General features: G+C 42.4%; 2 protein-coding genes across 3 annotated transcripts in view; both read right to left on the reverse strand.

Annotated features, from left to right (window-relative positions):
• The window catches only part of LOC119167931 (uncharacterized), a 28,918-nt gene extending 25,042 nt beyond the window's left edge, over window positions 1–3,876 (reverse strand). The window contains exons 1-2 of one of the 2 annotated variants that reach the window (XM_075866969.1): window positions 3,775–3,876; window positions 3,081–3,204 (exon numbers count right to left, since the gene is read on the reverse strand). In XM_075866969.1, the coding sequence (XP_075723084.1) occupies window positions 3,081–3,168 (88 nt within the window). In that variant the 5' untranslated portion in view covers window positions 3,169–3,204; window positions 3,775–3,876. Of the gene's footprint in view, window positions 1–3,080; window positions 3,337–3,774 lie in introns of those variants that run through there. The other variant, XM_075866970.1, reaches the window with a different exon arrangement.
• A 3,292-nt stretch (window positions 3,877–7,168) lies between these two features.
• Window positions 7,169–17,289, reverse strand: part of LOC119167929 (uncharacterized) — a 105,429-nt gene continuing 95,308 nt past the window's right edge. The window contains exons 5-7 of the mRNA XM_075866971.1: window positions 12,883–12,984; window positions 7,897–8,036; window positions 7,169–7,355 (exon numbers count right to left, since the gene is read on the reverse strand). Of these exons, the coding sequence (XP_075723086.1) occupies window positions 7,990–8,036; window positions 12,883–12,984 (149 nt within the window). The 3' untranslated portion in view covers window positions 7,169–7,355; window positions 7,897–7,989. The remainder of the gene's footprint in view (window positions 7,356–7,896; window positions 8,037–12,882; window positions 12,985–17,289) is intronic.

A 17,289-nucleotide genomic window follows, 5' to 3' on the forward strand; every position in this document is an offset into this window, starting at 1 on the left:
TCGAAAGAAAAGCCGCTGTTGTCATGAAATCAGACAAAAGACTAATGACCATCGGCGCCTCATGCTTTGCGTGACATGAGAGGTACGTTCAGTCCGACGTTCAACAACAACAACAACAACAACAACAACAACAACAACAACAACAACAACAACAACAACAACAACAACAACAACAACAACAACAACAACAACAACAACAACAACAACAACAACAACAACAACAACGACGACGACAACAACAACAACAACACTAACAACAACAACAACATCAACAACAAAGGTATTTAACTTGGGCTAGCGTGCGAAAAGCGCCTGACAAAAGAGGCACACTGAACGGCTTTGGCCTTCGAGCCAGCTTAGCCAAAGAGACAAGAACAATGGAGAGTAGTTTCCACAATGAGCCGCACCGGAGAGTGACGTGCTGCAAGAGCTAATCTCGGATGCCATCATCGGAAGAACGTTTTGTATAATGTTCTCCACATCATAAAAGTGGTGCACGAATCTGTACAGACAAAAGTGCTAATACGAATATAAGCTCAAGTACTCTTAAAATAAACGAATAGACCAGAAAATAACTCATATTCTTTCAGCTGACATGTAACGCCTTTTACTGGAAGGAAACCATAAAAATAATTATAGTCAGAATTCATTTTCAGAGTCTTGATTCTATTGAGAAAAAATTAAAGAAAGGTATAAATAAGGTAGGAAGCTTAAAAGCACTTGCTATTATAATACGCTAGCATGATCAAGGGGTGTTAAATATAGAAAAAAAAGAAGAGATAAAAATAACGAACGAGAAACACAAACACACACACACATAGCGCACACGCACGTAATCGCACTCGACTGTCCCTCAGACAGACCAGTAAATCACCGGAAGCCAGGTGACGCACGTTCAACCTTCTTCTGTTAGTACTGCATCTTTTCTGGCAATAAGCAATAGTTTATTATAATAATAAATCCACAAATGAAGAAAGAAATGGACTTCTTGTTTCTGTTATTCGTGAAATATGTACATTACACTACAGATACTCCTTTGGTAACATTCCACTGAAATGAATTATCTGTGTACGCACTATTGGCAATATTGATTCTCCTCGGACAAACCTTCGAAGAACATAGCAACGGTGCATTGTTGGCCCCGTTGGTGTGACGAGGACAGGACAGGGAGAACACGCAAACAAGCTCTAACTTTCAGCAATGATTTATTGGAGCCGAATCCCTGAGTATACACATAGAAATAGTGGACACCCATGAATGCGCCAGAGTGGTGGCATCAAGTAATCAAAGTTTTTTTATCTGGCTTATATCAGGGTTCATATCAGGTTATTCACAGTTCATATCACGCTAACGTAAAGTAGCGATTTTTTACAATTAACCGCAATGCATCGTCTTTGTGCTTGCGCATAATAGAGAACTCATCAAAAACAAGCTAACACCCAGACGTGTGGCAACGAGGCGGGGGGGGGGGGGTTGATTTTAAATTAGGAAAAAGAAAGGAAAAGTGAACCCCGCACCTGTCTGCAGGAAAGTGCGACTCCTCAGCAGAGGTTCACAAGACAAGGCATATTCAGGGATTAAAAAAGATAGAAAGACAAGTAAAAATTGAGAGGGAAGTAAAAGATCGGGAAATGGTTGGACAAGTCCGTGGACGGGGCCCCGATCGGCGAGCGGTTGTCAAAGAGAGGACATCACGGTCGGGACAAAGGTCCTCTATTAAATTCAGTTATAGTGTCTTCGGCAATGAGTAGATAACAAACCATCGCCACCCTTCTTAACATTGTTGTCGGAAACTCAAACCCTTTCTGTCAAATATCACCCCATCTGTCCCACGTGAATTTCCCCACACGACAGAGGATACTCGAACACGACACCTTCATTGAACAGCAAAAGGCATTTTCTGTGACTTTTGTGTCAGGGTGACGTGATTTGCCAGCAGTTCGGTTGCTTAGCCTGCACAGTTTACTAAGAATGTTTGCAGCTGTAAAAAGTTCTAATATTTCGTTCTTTGAAAAATACATCAGAAGCATCGTCAAGGTATCCTATATGTGACATTAGAACTATCATCAATATTAGCGAAAAGTTTACAAACATCACTGGCAATATTCCTTTGTAAGTTTGTTCGTTTTATTCCAGATATGGCTTAGTTTTGTTGTATGCAGCTGTGATAACGTGACAGCTATTGTAAAAATTTAGCGTGCTATGCATTTAAGGTCCGTTCGGATCCTTTAGAAGCTATTTCTCAGAAGTTGTGTATTGTTTAAACATAGGCATGTAGTGTACAGTCCCCTTCCCCCCCCCCTTTTTTTAAACCTGATTGCGCAAGCATTGACAGTTCAGTCGACAAGCACTGTATAACGAAGCATGGCATAAAAAGATCAACAATAGGCATATGTTCGTAATGAACACTTATGTGCAACTGCCTTTTGCCAGACTGTTCCGGGAACCTGATACCGGGACGCCCGGAATCGGTACTTATTGTAAGGGTGGTTTATGCTCGCACGTTCAGGTAAAAAAAAAGAACAATGGACGGCTGCACATAGTTAGCGACATGCTTTAATTATTACACAGCGTAGAGGTTGGGATTATTTTTTTTTTGCGTATAAACTATACCACGATAATATTTTATGTCAGAACTTGCTCTTCCCTGTTCTTTCCTGCATTGTTCTCTCTGAGCTTCCCTGTATCATCATTTTGTTGCGGAATTCAATTGGCACTCCTAGTGTTATGACACACATTCCTACGCATATCACAGTTTTTTACCTAATAACTCTGACATTTTAAGCCTCCTAAATAACTCTCTCTCTCTCTCATTTTGTTTTTTGTGAATTACATCTTCGTCTTTATCTGAAACGCCCCTGTATCACCGAATGTGCAAATTTTGCGATATATTTTTATTATTATCTTCTTTATGTGCGATAAGGTAAAAGACACACTACGAGCCTAAATATTTTTCAAAGTAAGAACAGGAAGAACGATTATTGTTCAGAAGAAGCTATGCACATTTATTGCGAAAAACGCAAGTACTTTAATCAATTGCTTCCTTACTTCTCACTCGTGAACGTTCAGCTAGAACCTACCTGATGTTTGCCTGGCTGGTGGACTGGCCGACTTTACCTCAGTATAATGTACCAGAAGCGTAGCCAAAGCAATAACTCCGAGCATCATTCTCTCAACAGCACTTCCCTTCTAGTGGTAATCAAGCTGTCAAGAAAAACCTAACGCCGTTAGGTTGTTTTACAATCTACGGCAGCAAAACTTTGAAAGAATATTGTCAAAGGCACTTTGAAACCTAATTATTGCAGTAATACTCAAGGACTCCTATATTACCACGGGATCATAAGTAAAACTATGCTAGCAACGTAAGTGACTCTCTGCTGGCTCCAGGTTTATTTTCGTCGAGTTAAGTAAAACTACATCTGCCATACCGACTACAGCTGTCCATCATGCAGCCTTTTCGTCTGTCAAATGCACGTGGATGATGGGTAGCACTGTTTCGATGCACTAGCACGTGCTCCGAGGCTTGTACTTATCTTTTTTTTTCGAGCTAAGCACAATGCATACTTCATCCATTTGTTCCCTTTTGTACGCCTGGAGTGCTCGGCAATGAAAACTGATGCTCGTAGTGACCATACACTTAGTTTTTACATAAAAAAAGTCTGGAAAATTCAGATATCTCAGACGTACCAATAATAAAAACTATAAACAATTTCTGCAATATTATAAAACCATATTCACCTTTTAGGCAACTGTACACGTTACAAGGGTACTTACTTGGGCGAGTTTGTAGCTCTAATTGTTACGTTAATTCTTGTTACGTAGTACGTGTTACGTGTTGGAGTGCAAGTGCTTTTTACGGCACCTCATAAGTTGTCGTCACCTTGTAATGTGGGAAAGAAAAAAAAATGATGGGGACGAGTATCATTGCAAAACTAACCACAGAAATAAATTTGTGCATTGTGTTAAAAAGTGATGCACGTGATCCCATTCACACGTGGAAAAAAAGTACGTAGGCCAGGTGGGCAGGCGCACAAATAAAAGACTGCGGGATCGCAACAACAATGAGCATAAATCGGTGCTTGCAAGGCCACCTAGGCTTGCGTTGCCGGCATTGTGGATGCCAGCCGAAGTTCCGCGTAACCAATATGGTGGCCAAGCAGAATAATCAGATGACGCGTGAAGTCATTGAGGTGTTCGATATTATTCGCCTGTAGAATGACTGCGTCAGTATGGCTTCTTTGGGACTAACGCAGAAGGAAATGATGTGTCTGAATTCAAAATGCAAGATGTTCGATACGTGTGTGTTTTCTCGGCATGATTAGTTATCGAAATTTTACTGTTTAAAAGTGTTTTGTAAAGAATATTTTGTAATTTTTTGTGACCATAAAACCGGATGTTATAAAGGCATCATGCCTCCTTCAATAAACTCACTTCTAAAATTTGCGCTTGTATTCGAGTAATTGTTCATCTCCCAAGTATTCGTCCTTTAAATGGTGCACACTAGCGTAACAGTTAACTGTATGAAAGCAATAATATACACAAACACCTTTAACCAAAAAATGACGTAACTATTTAGATACTACATGAAAATTCTTGCTGTGAGCTTGCTGCCAACACGTATATTAGGCTAACGTGGCCGACACAGGCAGCTGATTGGTCAAGCGTGCAAGAGAACTAGTAACTGTCACCATGTTTCAGTGGGTAGTGCTTAGCTTTCTTTGTTCCTCTGAATACAGAAATGAATGAATACGAAATGTTTTATTTGTTTCAGTGACAGTGTTTGTACACCAACGCCACAAACATTAAAGTCAGCATACTAAACGGCAACTTTGACGCTTTCCCTTGCGAACAGTCCGAAAGATGATGCTTAACATTAGCATCAGAACCTCATTCGTGCACTGTGCTTAGAACAAATGTTCGATGATTTAGAGTACGGTGTACACTACTGGGGGAAAGCTGTCCCAGTTCCAAATATAGCAACCGATGCACGGAGAACCCGTGTTCAGAAAATGCGGTTTAACGATATAGAGTACTCGGTACTCTTACTATATATAGGAGAGCTGAAAGCCGTTCCTTGGGCCTCACACTTCATGAGGCCGCATCGACAAAAATTAGAGGCTGAAGCTGTTACTCACGGCAATGGAAATGCAGCGGCGTGTGGTTTGTGTTTAAAGAAATTTATTCTCACGAACAGTGAACATCACTTACAATCCAAGAGTACATCGCGATGGAACACAACATGCACACACACGAAAAATTGTTACTATAATATTTGTTTACATATGTACATTGCATGGTAAACATCATCATCATCATCATAATCATCATCAGCCTGACTACGTCCACTGCAGGAAAAAGGCCTCTCCCATGCTCCGCCAGTTAACCCGGTCCTGTGCTTGCTGCTGCCAATTTATACCCGCAAACTTCTTAATCTCATCTGCCCACCTAACCTTCTGTCTTCCCCTAACCCACTTGCCTTCTCTGGGAATCCAGTCAGTCACCCTTAATGATCAGCGGTTACACTGTCTACGCGCTACATTTCCGGCCGATGTCCAGTTCCTCTTCTTGATTTCAGCTATGATATCTTTAACCCCCGTTTGTTCCCTAATCCACTCTGCTCTCTTCTTTTCTCTTAAGGTTACACCTACCATTTTTCTTTCCATTGCTCGCTGTGTCGTCCTCAATTTAAACTCAACCCTCATTGTAAGTCTCCAGGTTTCTGCTCCGTAGCTAACTAACAGCAAGATACAGCTGTTATATACCTTTCTCTTGAGGGATAGTGGCAATCTACCTGTCATAATTTGAGAGTGCTTGCCAAATGGTAAACAAATAACACAAATAACCCATGGTAAGCAAATAACACACAAATGAAACGTACATGATACATATTTTCATGATGTTTAGACAAAAAGTGGTTAACAATTTAGAGTACTTTGTACTCTACCATTGGAGGGCAAAGTGCCGTCTCTTCGGCCTCACACACAAGGTTCAGGAATAGCTGCAAAGCCAAATGTTTAGAAAAAATGTTTAACGATTTTGAGTACTTGGTACTCAACTATGGGAGAGCAATCATAGAGTTTCTCAAAATTAACTAGCGGGCACTCTATTGCTGCAATCGTTCAGCGTCCATGGGAATGATGGGTAGTACACACATTTGCCTAGTCTTTGTATTTGCGGGCGGCGAATTGTACTTGCGGCTTCGTTTATTGCTGTGTTTCGGTTTTGTTTTGAAATAAAGATTGAATGCTTTTGAACTTCGTGAGCCAATTTGGAAAGTAAGTCTAAAAAAATAAAATGGTGAAGTGCAACCACTGAACATTTGCTATTACTTGTTTCGTAAGAAAACAGCTCCAAGCCACACAAACACACACGGAGCCAAAGGCAGACCAGAAGTACGAATATTCGACATGTGTGTACTACCGATCATTTCCATGCTCGCTGAAGCGCCGTGCGTTGCAGCTCCCATAGACTCTAGCGCCAGAGTTCCCTCTAGTAAGTATTGTGGGAAACTCTAGGAGAGCAGTAAGCCGTCCCAAAACTAGACAAATAAGTGAACGAATGCATATAAGGACGTGAATGCTGATGTAGGCGAAACAGTGTGCTTGAGATTATGAATTGGGGCCTTCTACATTGTTCTGGCTAACAGCCTCCCATTGTGTTCTTGTTAACATTTTTTGTCATATGCCCTGATTGACAGGTGGTTAAATGTCGTGGTTTTTTCCGGTGTTGTAGCCTTTTATTTTGTTTGTTCTGGCTGACAACCTCTTGATACCCTTTCTTGTTGTTCACAAATGTTTGTGTTTCTGCTGTATACGCCGAGTGAAGGGCTATGAACGGAAGGACACTGTGTGGTCTTAACCGAAATATAGTCGAGTTACCTTGCCCTCCGGGTTTTCGTGTCGTCAAACCTACTCGAGAAATAACCGCCATTGTTCGAAGCGAAGACAGCTTGTCGTGTGTCTGCGATCAATATACGTTATTTCTCAGACAAAACACGATGTCAACATATCCTTTGTGGTCTGTTTTGTTTCTTTCTAGTTCTCTGCAATGCAAGCACGAGCTTGTGCTTGTTTGAAGTACTGTTCGTTAGGATACAACGAAAACCTTAGATGTTCTACAAAGAAGTGAAAAGTTTCTCGCTGCATAGGTGCTATAAACCTCATAGAGCTTTTGAAACGAATAGCATAGAGCATTTATTTATGACGCAGCCACAGATTAGCACATATTGCTTGCTTGAGAGATTTTTAGCTTGACAGAAAGCCCCCTACTTGCTGAAAATTGTCTTTGTGATTGCGTTGTGGCCCAGAAAATGTCATAGTACAACCTCCAAGAAAGATGCAGGTAGGCTTGTGCACCTGAAAGCAATTGTATTATTAGGTAGTTTTACCATCGCAGCAGCACAGTCTTTTAGGGTAAGTATATATATGCATAGGACCTCATTGTTGTAGCAATACATAAGGGATCTCGCCGTGTGAACGTTATAGGTGCAAGCACAGCCGAGTGTGATAGTGCGTTAGTGTTCAGGTCTCGCCCAATGTCTCCATTGTTATGCAAACGAGTTTTGCGGAAAGGTTAAGAAAGAGAAAACGAGTGAGTGTCTGTTATTTTGTTTATTGTCTCAATTGTAGTGTTTAAACCTTTCTCTGCCTTTCCCACTAGTGTCAGCTGGCATAGCCTATTTTGTCTTCTTTTTAAGCACTGAGCGCGTATTGCTCTTTTTCCTAGAAATAAAGATTCTAGTATCTATCACATCTGTCACCACACAAGAGGGAGATATCGGAAATTTGAACCACCTTTATAAGCAGCGTTTACACATTGTGCGTACACATTTTGAATTGAAGAAATCGGTGCCGATTTTAGTGAAAATGTTGTTTGGAACTCAAGGTATTTGCTTACCAATTCCAATGGCTCCAGAAAATTGTTATAAAATATGTTCTCGACTCCCCATACCCTACGCCCCAAGTGGCAATTGTTTAGGCACCAAGCCACCTAGAAACACATTCTGAAAGTTCTTGATAACCATCCTGATTTTCTTCCTGAAAAAAAAATAAAATAAACGAAAGGTACACGCTCCATATACTTCCGAAGTCACACAGAGGTGAAGTGATTTCATGTTCAATTTTAGGGACCAAGGACTAAAGAAATTTTTCGTAAAGGTCAACATGACCGGTACATTACAGTAATACTGAAAAAAAGAAGACCTTAGCAGATCTCACTGATTCTGGAAGAGGATGTCATGCTAAGTAGTGTCCTCCGGCGCATTTTTTTTCTGATCAAGCGTCGCTAGTTCGAACGACTTCTTCGTTTATTTGGAATTGTTATGAGTACATTATGGCCAGGCCTGTATACAGCGAGAAATTCTTTTTTTCCGGCGTGTGCAGAGACACTGCCTGATAGCCTTGACTATTTGAGAAAAGCACCTATTTTAGGCAAGTCCCTATTTGAAGAGGCAACATCATTGGAGAGAGGAAAGATCTACTAAGCCATCCCCCTACCTGCCCTCCCTACTGGATATGAGATGTTTGTGAGGAGCGTCGAGACTACAGTGATGAAAAAAGTGTTATCTTATAAACGAATGCAACAATGGTACTCCAATTCGAGCACAGCTTGGTGCCAGTTTTATCGAAATCAACTGTAGGCTACGGTGCGAGGATGCGAAAAAAATTCGGCAGATACCACGTACGTTGGCAATCGATGTTATACGAAGCATGCAGATGCAAGGTCAATGAGTTGTTTTTTATTGAGGGAGATGTTTTAAAAGGTGCTAAATATATGTATAAATCTACACCCACTCACACGTTAAGCAGCCACATATGTTTTATATTAGCCGTTGTACGCTGTTGCGTAAAGATGTCAACAGCAACATGGATATTAGAAATACCAAAAGCGGTAAGCTGAATGAAGAGCTGGCGTTTGCACTCAATCTGACGAGAATGGTAGCCCTCAACTCTGTGGCTAAACAAACCAATGATTGATATGTGGGGTTTAACGTACCGAAATCATCATTTAATTATGAGAGCCGCCGTAGTGGAGGGTAGCAGAAAATTTTGACCACTTGAGGTTTTTTAACGTGCACCCAAATCTGAGCACACGGGCTTACATCATTTTCGCCACCATCTAAAAAGGAGCTGCTGCAGCCGGGATTCGATCCCACGACCTGCGGGTCAGCAGCCAAGTACCTAAGCCACTAGACCACCCCGGCGGGACACACAAATCAACCTCAGCAGATGGCGCCGGAATACAAACTACGTTAATCCGACATGATCGCTGCATAATAGCAGTAACTATGTAATGTTTATAAAACTTGATATCCAGAACTGTAACCAGAATTGACGTTTTAGGAACAATATTGTCTATTTGCAATGTATTTCCGAGACCTGGCATTGGGCTTTAGTGGAATACTCCAATGCTACGCAGATTGCTGGGGTTCGATTACTGCTGATACATTGACATTTATTCTTTGCATTCGTGCATTCAACGGTGCCTAAGTTTTTCATAATGCCTAAGCATTAAAATTTTCCATATCTGTTCTCGCTGTTGCTGGTATGAATGAATGAATAGACTTTATTGGAAGTCCGGCAGTTTTCCGGGCAAGGTAAGGGAAGAGGGGATTAACCCCTGTCCCTTCCCACTCTGCGTCGATTATGATGGCGGTGCCTCAGGTGACCGCTCGAAGTCCTTGCACGCGGGCGGCATCTTCAACTTGCCGGATGGCCCAAAGCTGGTTGGCCAGCTCGTCGCTTGTGAGTGCCGTCTTCCAGCGGCAGCGCAACTGACGCCACCGATCGGCAACAGTGACCGCAGCCGTGGGTAGCTATAAATTTTTTATCACCAGTGGCACATACTCACCCACGAGTATGTGCCACTGTATTTTGGAAAGTGGCGACGTACGCTACAAGTTGTGACATTTTTCATGATCAGCGCGTCGTATTCGGGAAACCATCTTACCATCTCGTACGAACTTGGGCGTACCCCCAAGGGAGTGATCATAAGAGCACCCAACCATACGCGTATAGATAGATAGATAGATAGATAGATAGATAGATAGATAGATAGATAGATAGATAGATAGATAGATAGATAGATAGATAGATAGATAGATAGATAGATAGATAGATAGATACCAAAAGAGCTTGCAGTACACAAAGAAACGCTTCTCATTCAATATGAAAAGAAACCGCTTTCTCCGTATTCTTTCGGATTGCACTATAGTTTTTCATAGCTTGGGGAGTCATACAGATAAAATTATACAGTTATTCTTATTGCAAGAGCCTATAGTGAAATTAAGATGGCACCGACAGTTGACGCACGATATCACACCATTAGAGTATTGAAAAAAAATGCAAGAATACAACACTAGCACACAAAAGAAAGTTAAAAACTCTAACAAAACTCCACCACAAGACTAAGAAATGAAAAATGTTTGCGATGGTGCTGTTCGTAATACTTTGAGGTTTTGAATGAAGGCGACGCTTTTAAAGCAGCTACGCAAGGTCCAAGTCGTCTCGCGAGTGGTTGGCACAGCACAACCAAAAAAATAAAAAAAGGCATATGCATGAACACTACTGCGTCTTCGTCTGCCTCTTTCACGCTGGCAGATAAAGCGCGTACAATATATTAAAACATTTTGTTCTTGAGCCTTCGTGGTGAGCATTTTCATGTTCTTCGTATTCTTTAACACCTCTTACAAATGCTCATGCCAGTCATACACCGTTTAAAATAATAATATATCACTTCCATTGCTTCTAGATGCAGTGCTAAAGCAATAATAGGTCTTGTTGCTTTATGCACGAAAACCATCACTTGATAATAAGGAGCGCCATAGTGGACAGGCTTCGAAACTTTTTACTACCCTGAGTTTTTAACGCGTTTCTCTCATCTTAGCACCGACAAGATTGAACCCATGGCTACCGGGTGCTATGCTCAAGCAGCATAGTTCTATTGATTACAATAAATGTGCCAGTAACATAAAAGTTCTAATATAAGTAAGGCTCTTTGTCGATGCAATTGCTATAAAATTAAGAAAAAAAATGATTCAAAAATAACCGTAATATCTACAAAGTGAATGATGCAAGAGGAACTTGCTTGTAGATGATCGGGTAACCCGCAAATCTTTCAGTATCTCTGACATCTCCTACAATGATATATAAACGCGACAACGTTGTTGTATATCTCGCGCTATCACCGCATGGTCTTGGTCGTGAGCCCGAGCTGCTGCTGCCTTGCGAGCCCGTCGTGCTGCAGCCTTGGCTTCGTGCGCCGCCTTGAGCAGCGGCGCGTCTTCTTGTGAGCATTGTTGGAATCACCGGAGAGGACGCATTGAATGACGGCGCGTCATCTAGAGAGCGTTTCTCAAATCACCGTAGAAGTGTACACGCCGCTACCGCCACTGCCGCCGGACAAAACTTGAGCATTAGAAGCTTACCAAACAAGCTCCTAAGCCCCAAAATAAAGATGCAGATTTACACTAGAACCAAAATAAAGTGTTAAGAAATGTAGACTGAGCAGTTGAGCTAATTGGTGTAAAAAGTTTTAGAAATAAACGAGGCATATTTTCACACAAAAGAAGATACTATTTTGGAGAAATAACCAAAAAGTATTAGGCATAGCGTGAGATGGTGTTTCAGTAATTTAAGAAACACATAAGTCGTGTGATGATTGTGGAGATAAGAATACAGATATAAACGTGAAGTTATCGGGGGAGAATGAATTCCTACTGCACCACAGTTTAGGAAAACAATACGAAAATAAAGCGAAATTGATATAATATACTGAAATCTGTTCTCACTAGAAACTTTTTCAGTTATTAGAATTCCAAGCATTGTTACGTGTTCTTTTATCAACTTGAAAAATGTACGCTCACATGTGTTGCTTGATTGTGTTCGGGCTAATATTTCCATCTCGTTTATGTGTATGCAAGTTACTGATTATTGAAGTCATTTCTGCAATAATTTTTTTCCTTTAGGTGTGAGAACTTTAGGGTCTCGGCTTGTCGGCGTCTCATGCTGTCATGGTGTGTCACATAAAGGAATATGTGCCCCCAAATGGGGCACATATTAATAATGTGCCTACAAATGGCGCACACGTCATAAAGAAATATGTGCCCCCAAATGTAGGTGAATCCCACGAGTCGCTACCAGTCCAATACAAAAATCACCATCCAAGTAGCCCAAACACCAACAAAATTTGCATGCTTCGATATATTACGTATGATTCCAAGCCATAAAATAAAAACAAAAGCTTAAAAAGACCTAATATACTTGAAGACTTTGTGTGCTGGTAAAGTATTGAAAATATTGAGCTTCAGAATTGTTAATGTAGCATACGTTCAAGAGACCATTTCGTTTCAAGAAACTTGAGCAGATAGAATAATATAAATGCGAATCAGACACAAGACATGGGCAGCCAGTTTTCTAATACAACATTCAGGGAAATATAAGAATCGGAATGTAGAAAAACACGTGCAACTCTAATTAAGATGCATTGTACAAAGCGCCAATTTCTCGAACTCTCTACATTAAAGTGCTGTAATGTGTGCAGCGTGATTCATAAGATTGCATTCATGACACTAAAATTCTACAATATCAAGACTGTGTATCTATTCCTGCTTAAACGTTTATTTACGTCAAATATCCTGTAGTTACCATGACAATTCATGAAGTATGCACGTTTGAGAACGAAATTACAAAAAGAGATTATTTTAACTAAGATTTCCCGGATAAGTGTTAATGACCCGTGAAAGATGCGGCCACCTTGTGTACATGTAGAAAACAACGTTTACGCAAGCAAAACATTGCTATTTGTAACACATCACTGTTGCAAGCGATTTATGCCTAGATGTGTAGTAATACGATGACGTTACGTAAAAAGTTTCGCACTCACCACAACAGCATTTGCATTCAGTGGGCTCGTTCTTGCAGATGGGTACGTAAGGCCTCTTGCAATAGTATACCCAATAAGTTTCACAGCTTTCGTAATACGGTACTGAAATAGGAATAAGGCAAAAACTTTTGAGACAGAGAGAGAATAAGTATAAAACGAAAGCAGGGAGCTTATCCCGGTAGGCTATTTTGCACTGAGAATGGGGTAATGGAATAAGAGAGAGATTTTATAATGTCTATACGTTTCTAGGCTGTTATAGCGCATGCTCCTTTTGTGAATCTTGCTAAGTAAGGTCATCGCAAAAAAAAAAACGCAGTGGCGGAAATGACCTCACGCCACGCACTGCTAAATGGCGTGCCTTCATTTTTGACGTCTAGCACGCATGAGTCTTGAAATATTCTAAACGTGAATTCTCATGTAAACAGCAACAGCAATGAAACATCCTTGTGAGAAACGAAGAGAACCCGGGCCCGATCGTCTGGCTACCTCAAAGGTCAAAGGAACAACTGAATGAGCCAGCGCCACCAGCTCGTGCTCGTGGAAGCCGCCCCTTCATCCTCCTTTATTTGCAACACGCTCCCGCGGCCGCAGAAACTCTCGACAATGTTCGGGTGCACAGCGGCAGAAGTCCACGCGGACTTTGGCGAGCAAGGTGCGAACAATAGAAAGGGTGGTGTTGTTACACAGTGACCACGGATGGCTTTGTCAATGACGTTGAAGCTTGGGGATGTGGTGGATTGCCTTTTGCAGGAGGTCGATCATACTCGTTGTAGTTTTAGATGAATTCGTGATAACGTTTTTTGACATCTTCAGGTTATACTCGGAAATTTTGTGCTTCTCGCGTCGCTTGTAGTAGGATGAGTCTGATCTGCTATTGCTTTCGTAAGTTCTCGAGGTTTTCCGATAATTTTCGCGCTCCTTGAGAGTTATATTCGTCCTCCGCTTCTGGTGTTGTATCCAAAGCTTCTGTAGATGCTGCGTGGTCATTTGCTGCTTGTCCACTTCGGGAGTCGGGTAGTTTTTCGCATGTGCTTGGTTTGCAGGTGCATCCGACTAGCATGAAAACTTCAAAATCCGTGACAAAGCTTCTTCCTCGCTCAACGAGGAAAATGATGACACCAATGCATCCTGGTTCCATCGGATTGTGACCTCGCCAAGGACAGGAATCTCGGCTGCTTTCAAAGAAAGCAGAGGTTCGTCCACGTGCGCGGTTGCTGGTAGCACATTGTCGGTCTCTGTTATGGCATCACGGACGGCAGCATGGAACGAGCTGACATTTACGTGTGCTAGAATCTCAGTCATTGCTGCGTGTTTGTGGCATCACTGAAGGAGTTTCCCGACGACTTGTCAGTCACAGTGTGTTCCGCTTCGCGAGAGTCCTCGTTGCCGCTGGTTTCCTGCATGATGCACATGGCGCAGTACTGCAGCTGTGCGGTGCGACGATAATATATCCAGCGAAGGTCTCTTGCGTCAGACACCATCTTCTGGTGATGTTCAGCGGCGTCGCAAGCGGTCGTGGGGCGCACGTACTTGGTTGAGTGCAGCTTGTAGCGGCTTTGCAGCTCACTGTCCAGATCATCTACTTCCTTGGACTTGATGGAAGACGAACTCGAGATCCTGCCGCCAGGATGAGGCTTGAGGAACATGTAATGAGAGTAATAGGACTCCACGTGTTGTTGCTTTTGGGGCTATTCCTTAAGGCACATGGTACTGCGTGATGGGTAGTACAAGAGTTCGTCGTCTGGGTCGCGAAAGCAGGACGGACTTGCCAAGATGCGGCTCAGGTTGTGGGACGCCGGATCTTTGCAGTCGATACACGTGGTGCACCCGAGGTTTTCATTAGCCATCGAACTCTGCATGGCGCACCTTCTGAATGAATCTTTGCAGCCAAGCACCACAGATTGCGTGGGCAGCGACAGGTTTTTCAGCGTGGGCCTGAAACTCTTCAAATGGTGGGGTTGGGTTCCCAGTAAGTTGTCCGTAGACTTGTGCGCGACAAACTGCGTAGCCTGGGTTAGTAAGCCGCGAGATACTGGCGTCGCAGTCGTGAAGCCTTGAGAAAGTAATGTCGCGGCCCACTGGGATGACAAGACGAGAGAAGTCGTGATGCCGGTTGACGGCGAAGTCGCAGTCTACTGCAACGTCGAGACCAGAGGAGTTGTGAGGGCGGTCGGCTGTGGAGTCTCGGCTTGTTATGACGTCAAAGCAAGAGGAGTCGAGAGGATGGTCGATGGCGAAATTGCGGCCTGCTCCGACGTCAAGCGGGGGGAACCAATAGGCTGGTTGAAGACGAAGTTGTGGCCTGCTCCGACATCGAAGTGAGAGGAGTCGACAGACCGAATGAAGGCGAAGTAGCTGCCTGCTTCTATACCAAGGTGAGAGGGGTCAAAATTTTTATCAAAGAGGACGTCGCAGTGGGCTGCGATCTGAATGTGAGAGGCTTACGGGGTGCAGTGGTAGTTACGGCAGCCACGACTCGGTTGCGCGGCAAGCTCTCCCTTGAGCGCAAATGACTTTGTCCCCAAAGTCACTGGCTGTGGTCAGGTCAGCTTCCAAATCTTCGTAGTGAAGGTAAGCCTGGATATTTCGGTCAAGGTTCATTAGGTGGGCGTTTTTCACGATGATAATTGCGAGGAGCTTCTGGAGCCTGAAAGCGGGGGTCGTGGAGTCGGCCAGAAGGGTCTCGAGCATAGAAATGTCCTTTGTGATGGCTGTCCGGTAGAAGCCGCGCTGTACTCGGGGTTGGTTCATTGTAGAAGTCGAGAGACAGCTGACCGGGTGGGTTTCGGCACAAGAACAAAGTGTGAGAAACAAAGAGGACCAAGACCCGATCGTCTGTCTACGTCGAAGGTCAAAGGAACATCTAAACGAGCCAGCGCCACCAGCTCATGCTCGTGCCAGCCGCCCCTTTTTTCTCCATTATTTGCAATAGCCGTTATTACAAAACATGGTCAATATTCACAAATAAAATATTGATTGATTTATATGTGGCGTTTAACGCCCCACAACCATCATATGAATATGAGAGACGCCGCAGTGGAGGGCTCCGGAAGTTTTGACCCCCTGGGTTCTTTTACGTGCACCCAAATCTGAAAAAATAAAATATAAGTACACACAGCTAGACTATACATAGCAGCAGGTACCTACACACTGTTGTATAAAAACAGTGCAATGTGAGGACTGCAAGTCAAGTTTGCATATATTACAAAGTTTGGATATTGCATATATCAATATTATCAACAGCCTGACTCCACCCCCTGCCGGTCAAAGGACTCTCCTATGTTCCCCCAGTCAACTGTACCCAGTGCTTCCTTCTGCCCAAACCTCCTACGGGCAAACCTCCTAATCTCAACGGCCCACCAAACTTTGTCTCACCTCACCCGCTTGCCTTCTCTGGGAATTCATTCAGTTATCCTTAATGATTAGCAGTTATCTCGCCTTCGCGCTATGTGTCCTACTCATGACCACTGCATACATGGTCTTCCTAAGCTTCCTGTTGGTTCTCTTCTTTATCTTTACATGAATCCCAGAACAAATGGGCACATTTTCTGGTGCTTGATTCTGCTACCTCTGGTGGGTGAATGACTACACAGAAAAATAGGGACAAAAGGTAATACAGAAAAAGGAGATAAGAATGTTTTTAGACCAAATACTCAGTGGTCTCTTATAGTCTTATTGTGGTTTTGGGACGTTAAACCTCAAAAAGTATTACCATTACATGGTTATTTTTCTGCCTGCCTTTTTCAATCCGTTATCGTGTATGTGGCTTTGTATCTCTTTCTATCTTTGTGCATTTCTTTCGTTGTGTTTCTATCTCTCACATCTCTTTCCGTTTTCCTTCTTTTTAATTCTCTTTCTCTTTTAGTTGATATTTTTTTGTCTGCACTTGTTCTTTTCTACTCTCTCTTTTCTCACTTTCTGTCCTCTCCGATTTCTTTTTCTATATTTATATGCGTCCTTCTTTTTGCCAAATCGTTTTATGTAATTTCATTAGGTTTGCCTCATTTTTCCGTGCATATGTACTTGTTCTGTCTCTTTCTGTGCATATGTACTTGTTCTCTTTTTTTCCATATTTTTTTTTCTGGCCCTTCTCCTTTCGTTTCCCGTAGACATGCGCTTGCCATCTATCCTTCTTTCTCTTCTATTTCTCTTTCTATATTTGTATTTTTATGTAATTTTGTAGTTTTTCTTTTCCCTGTCAAAGTTATTTTATTCCCCGCCTTTCGAAATAGGTGTACGAGTTAGAGGAGCGAGGCAAATGAATAATACGAAGAGAAACAAAAGAGCGATGAGAGCGTATTCAAAAACGACGACGATAGCTTTTAGATTCAACTGCCACTTCAAGCAACTCGTAGCTGCGCTGCTACAAATAAAAAAAGAAACGAGATTGACAAAAATGAAAAAAAA

The sequence above is a fragment of the Rhipicephalus microplus genome, chromosome 6 (assembly GCF_043290135.1).
Source record: "Rhipicephalus microplus isolate Deutch F79 chromosome 6, USDA_Rmic, whole genome shotgun sequence".
In the NCBI taxonomy this organism is placed as follows: Eukaryota; Metazoa; Arthropoda; class Arachnida; order Ixodida; family Ixodidae; genus Rhipicephalus; species Rhipicephalus microplus.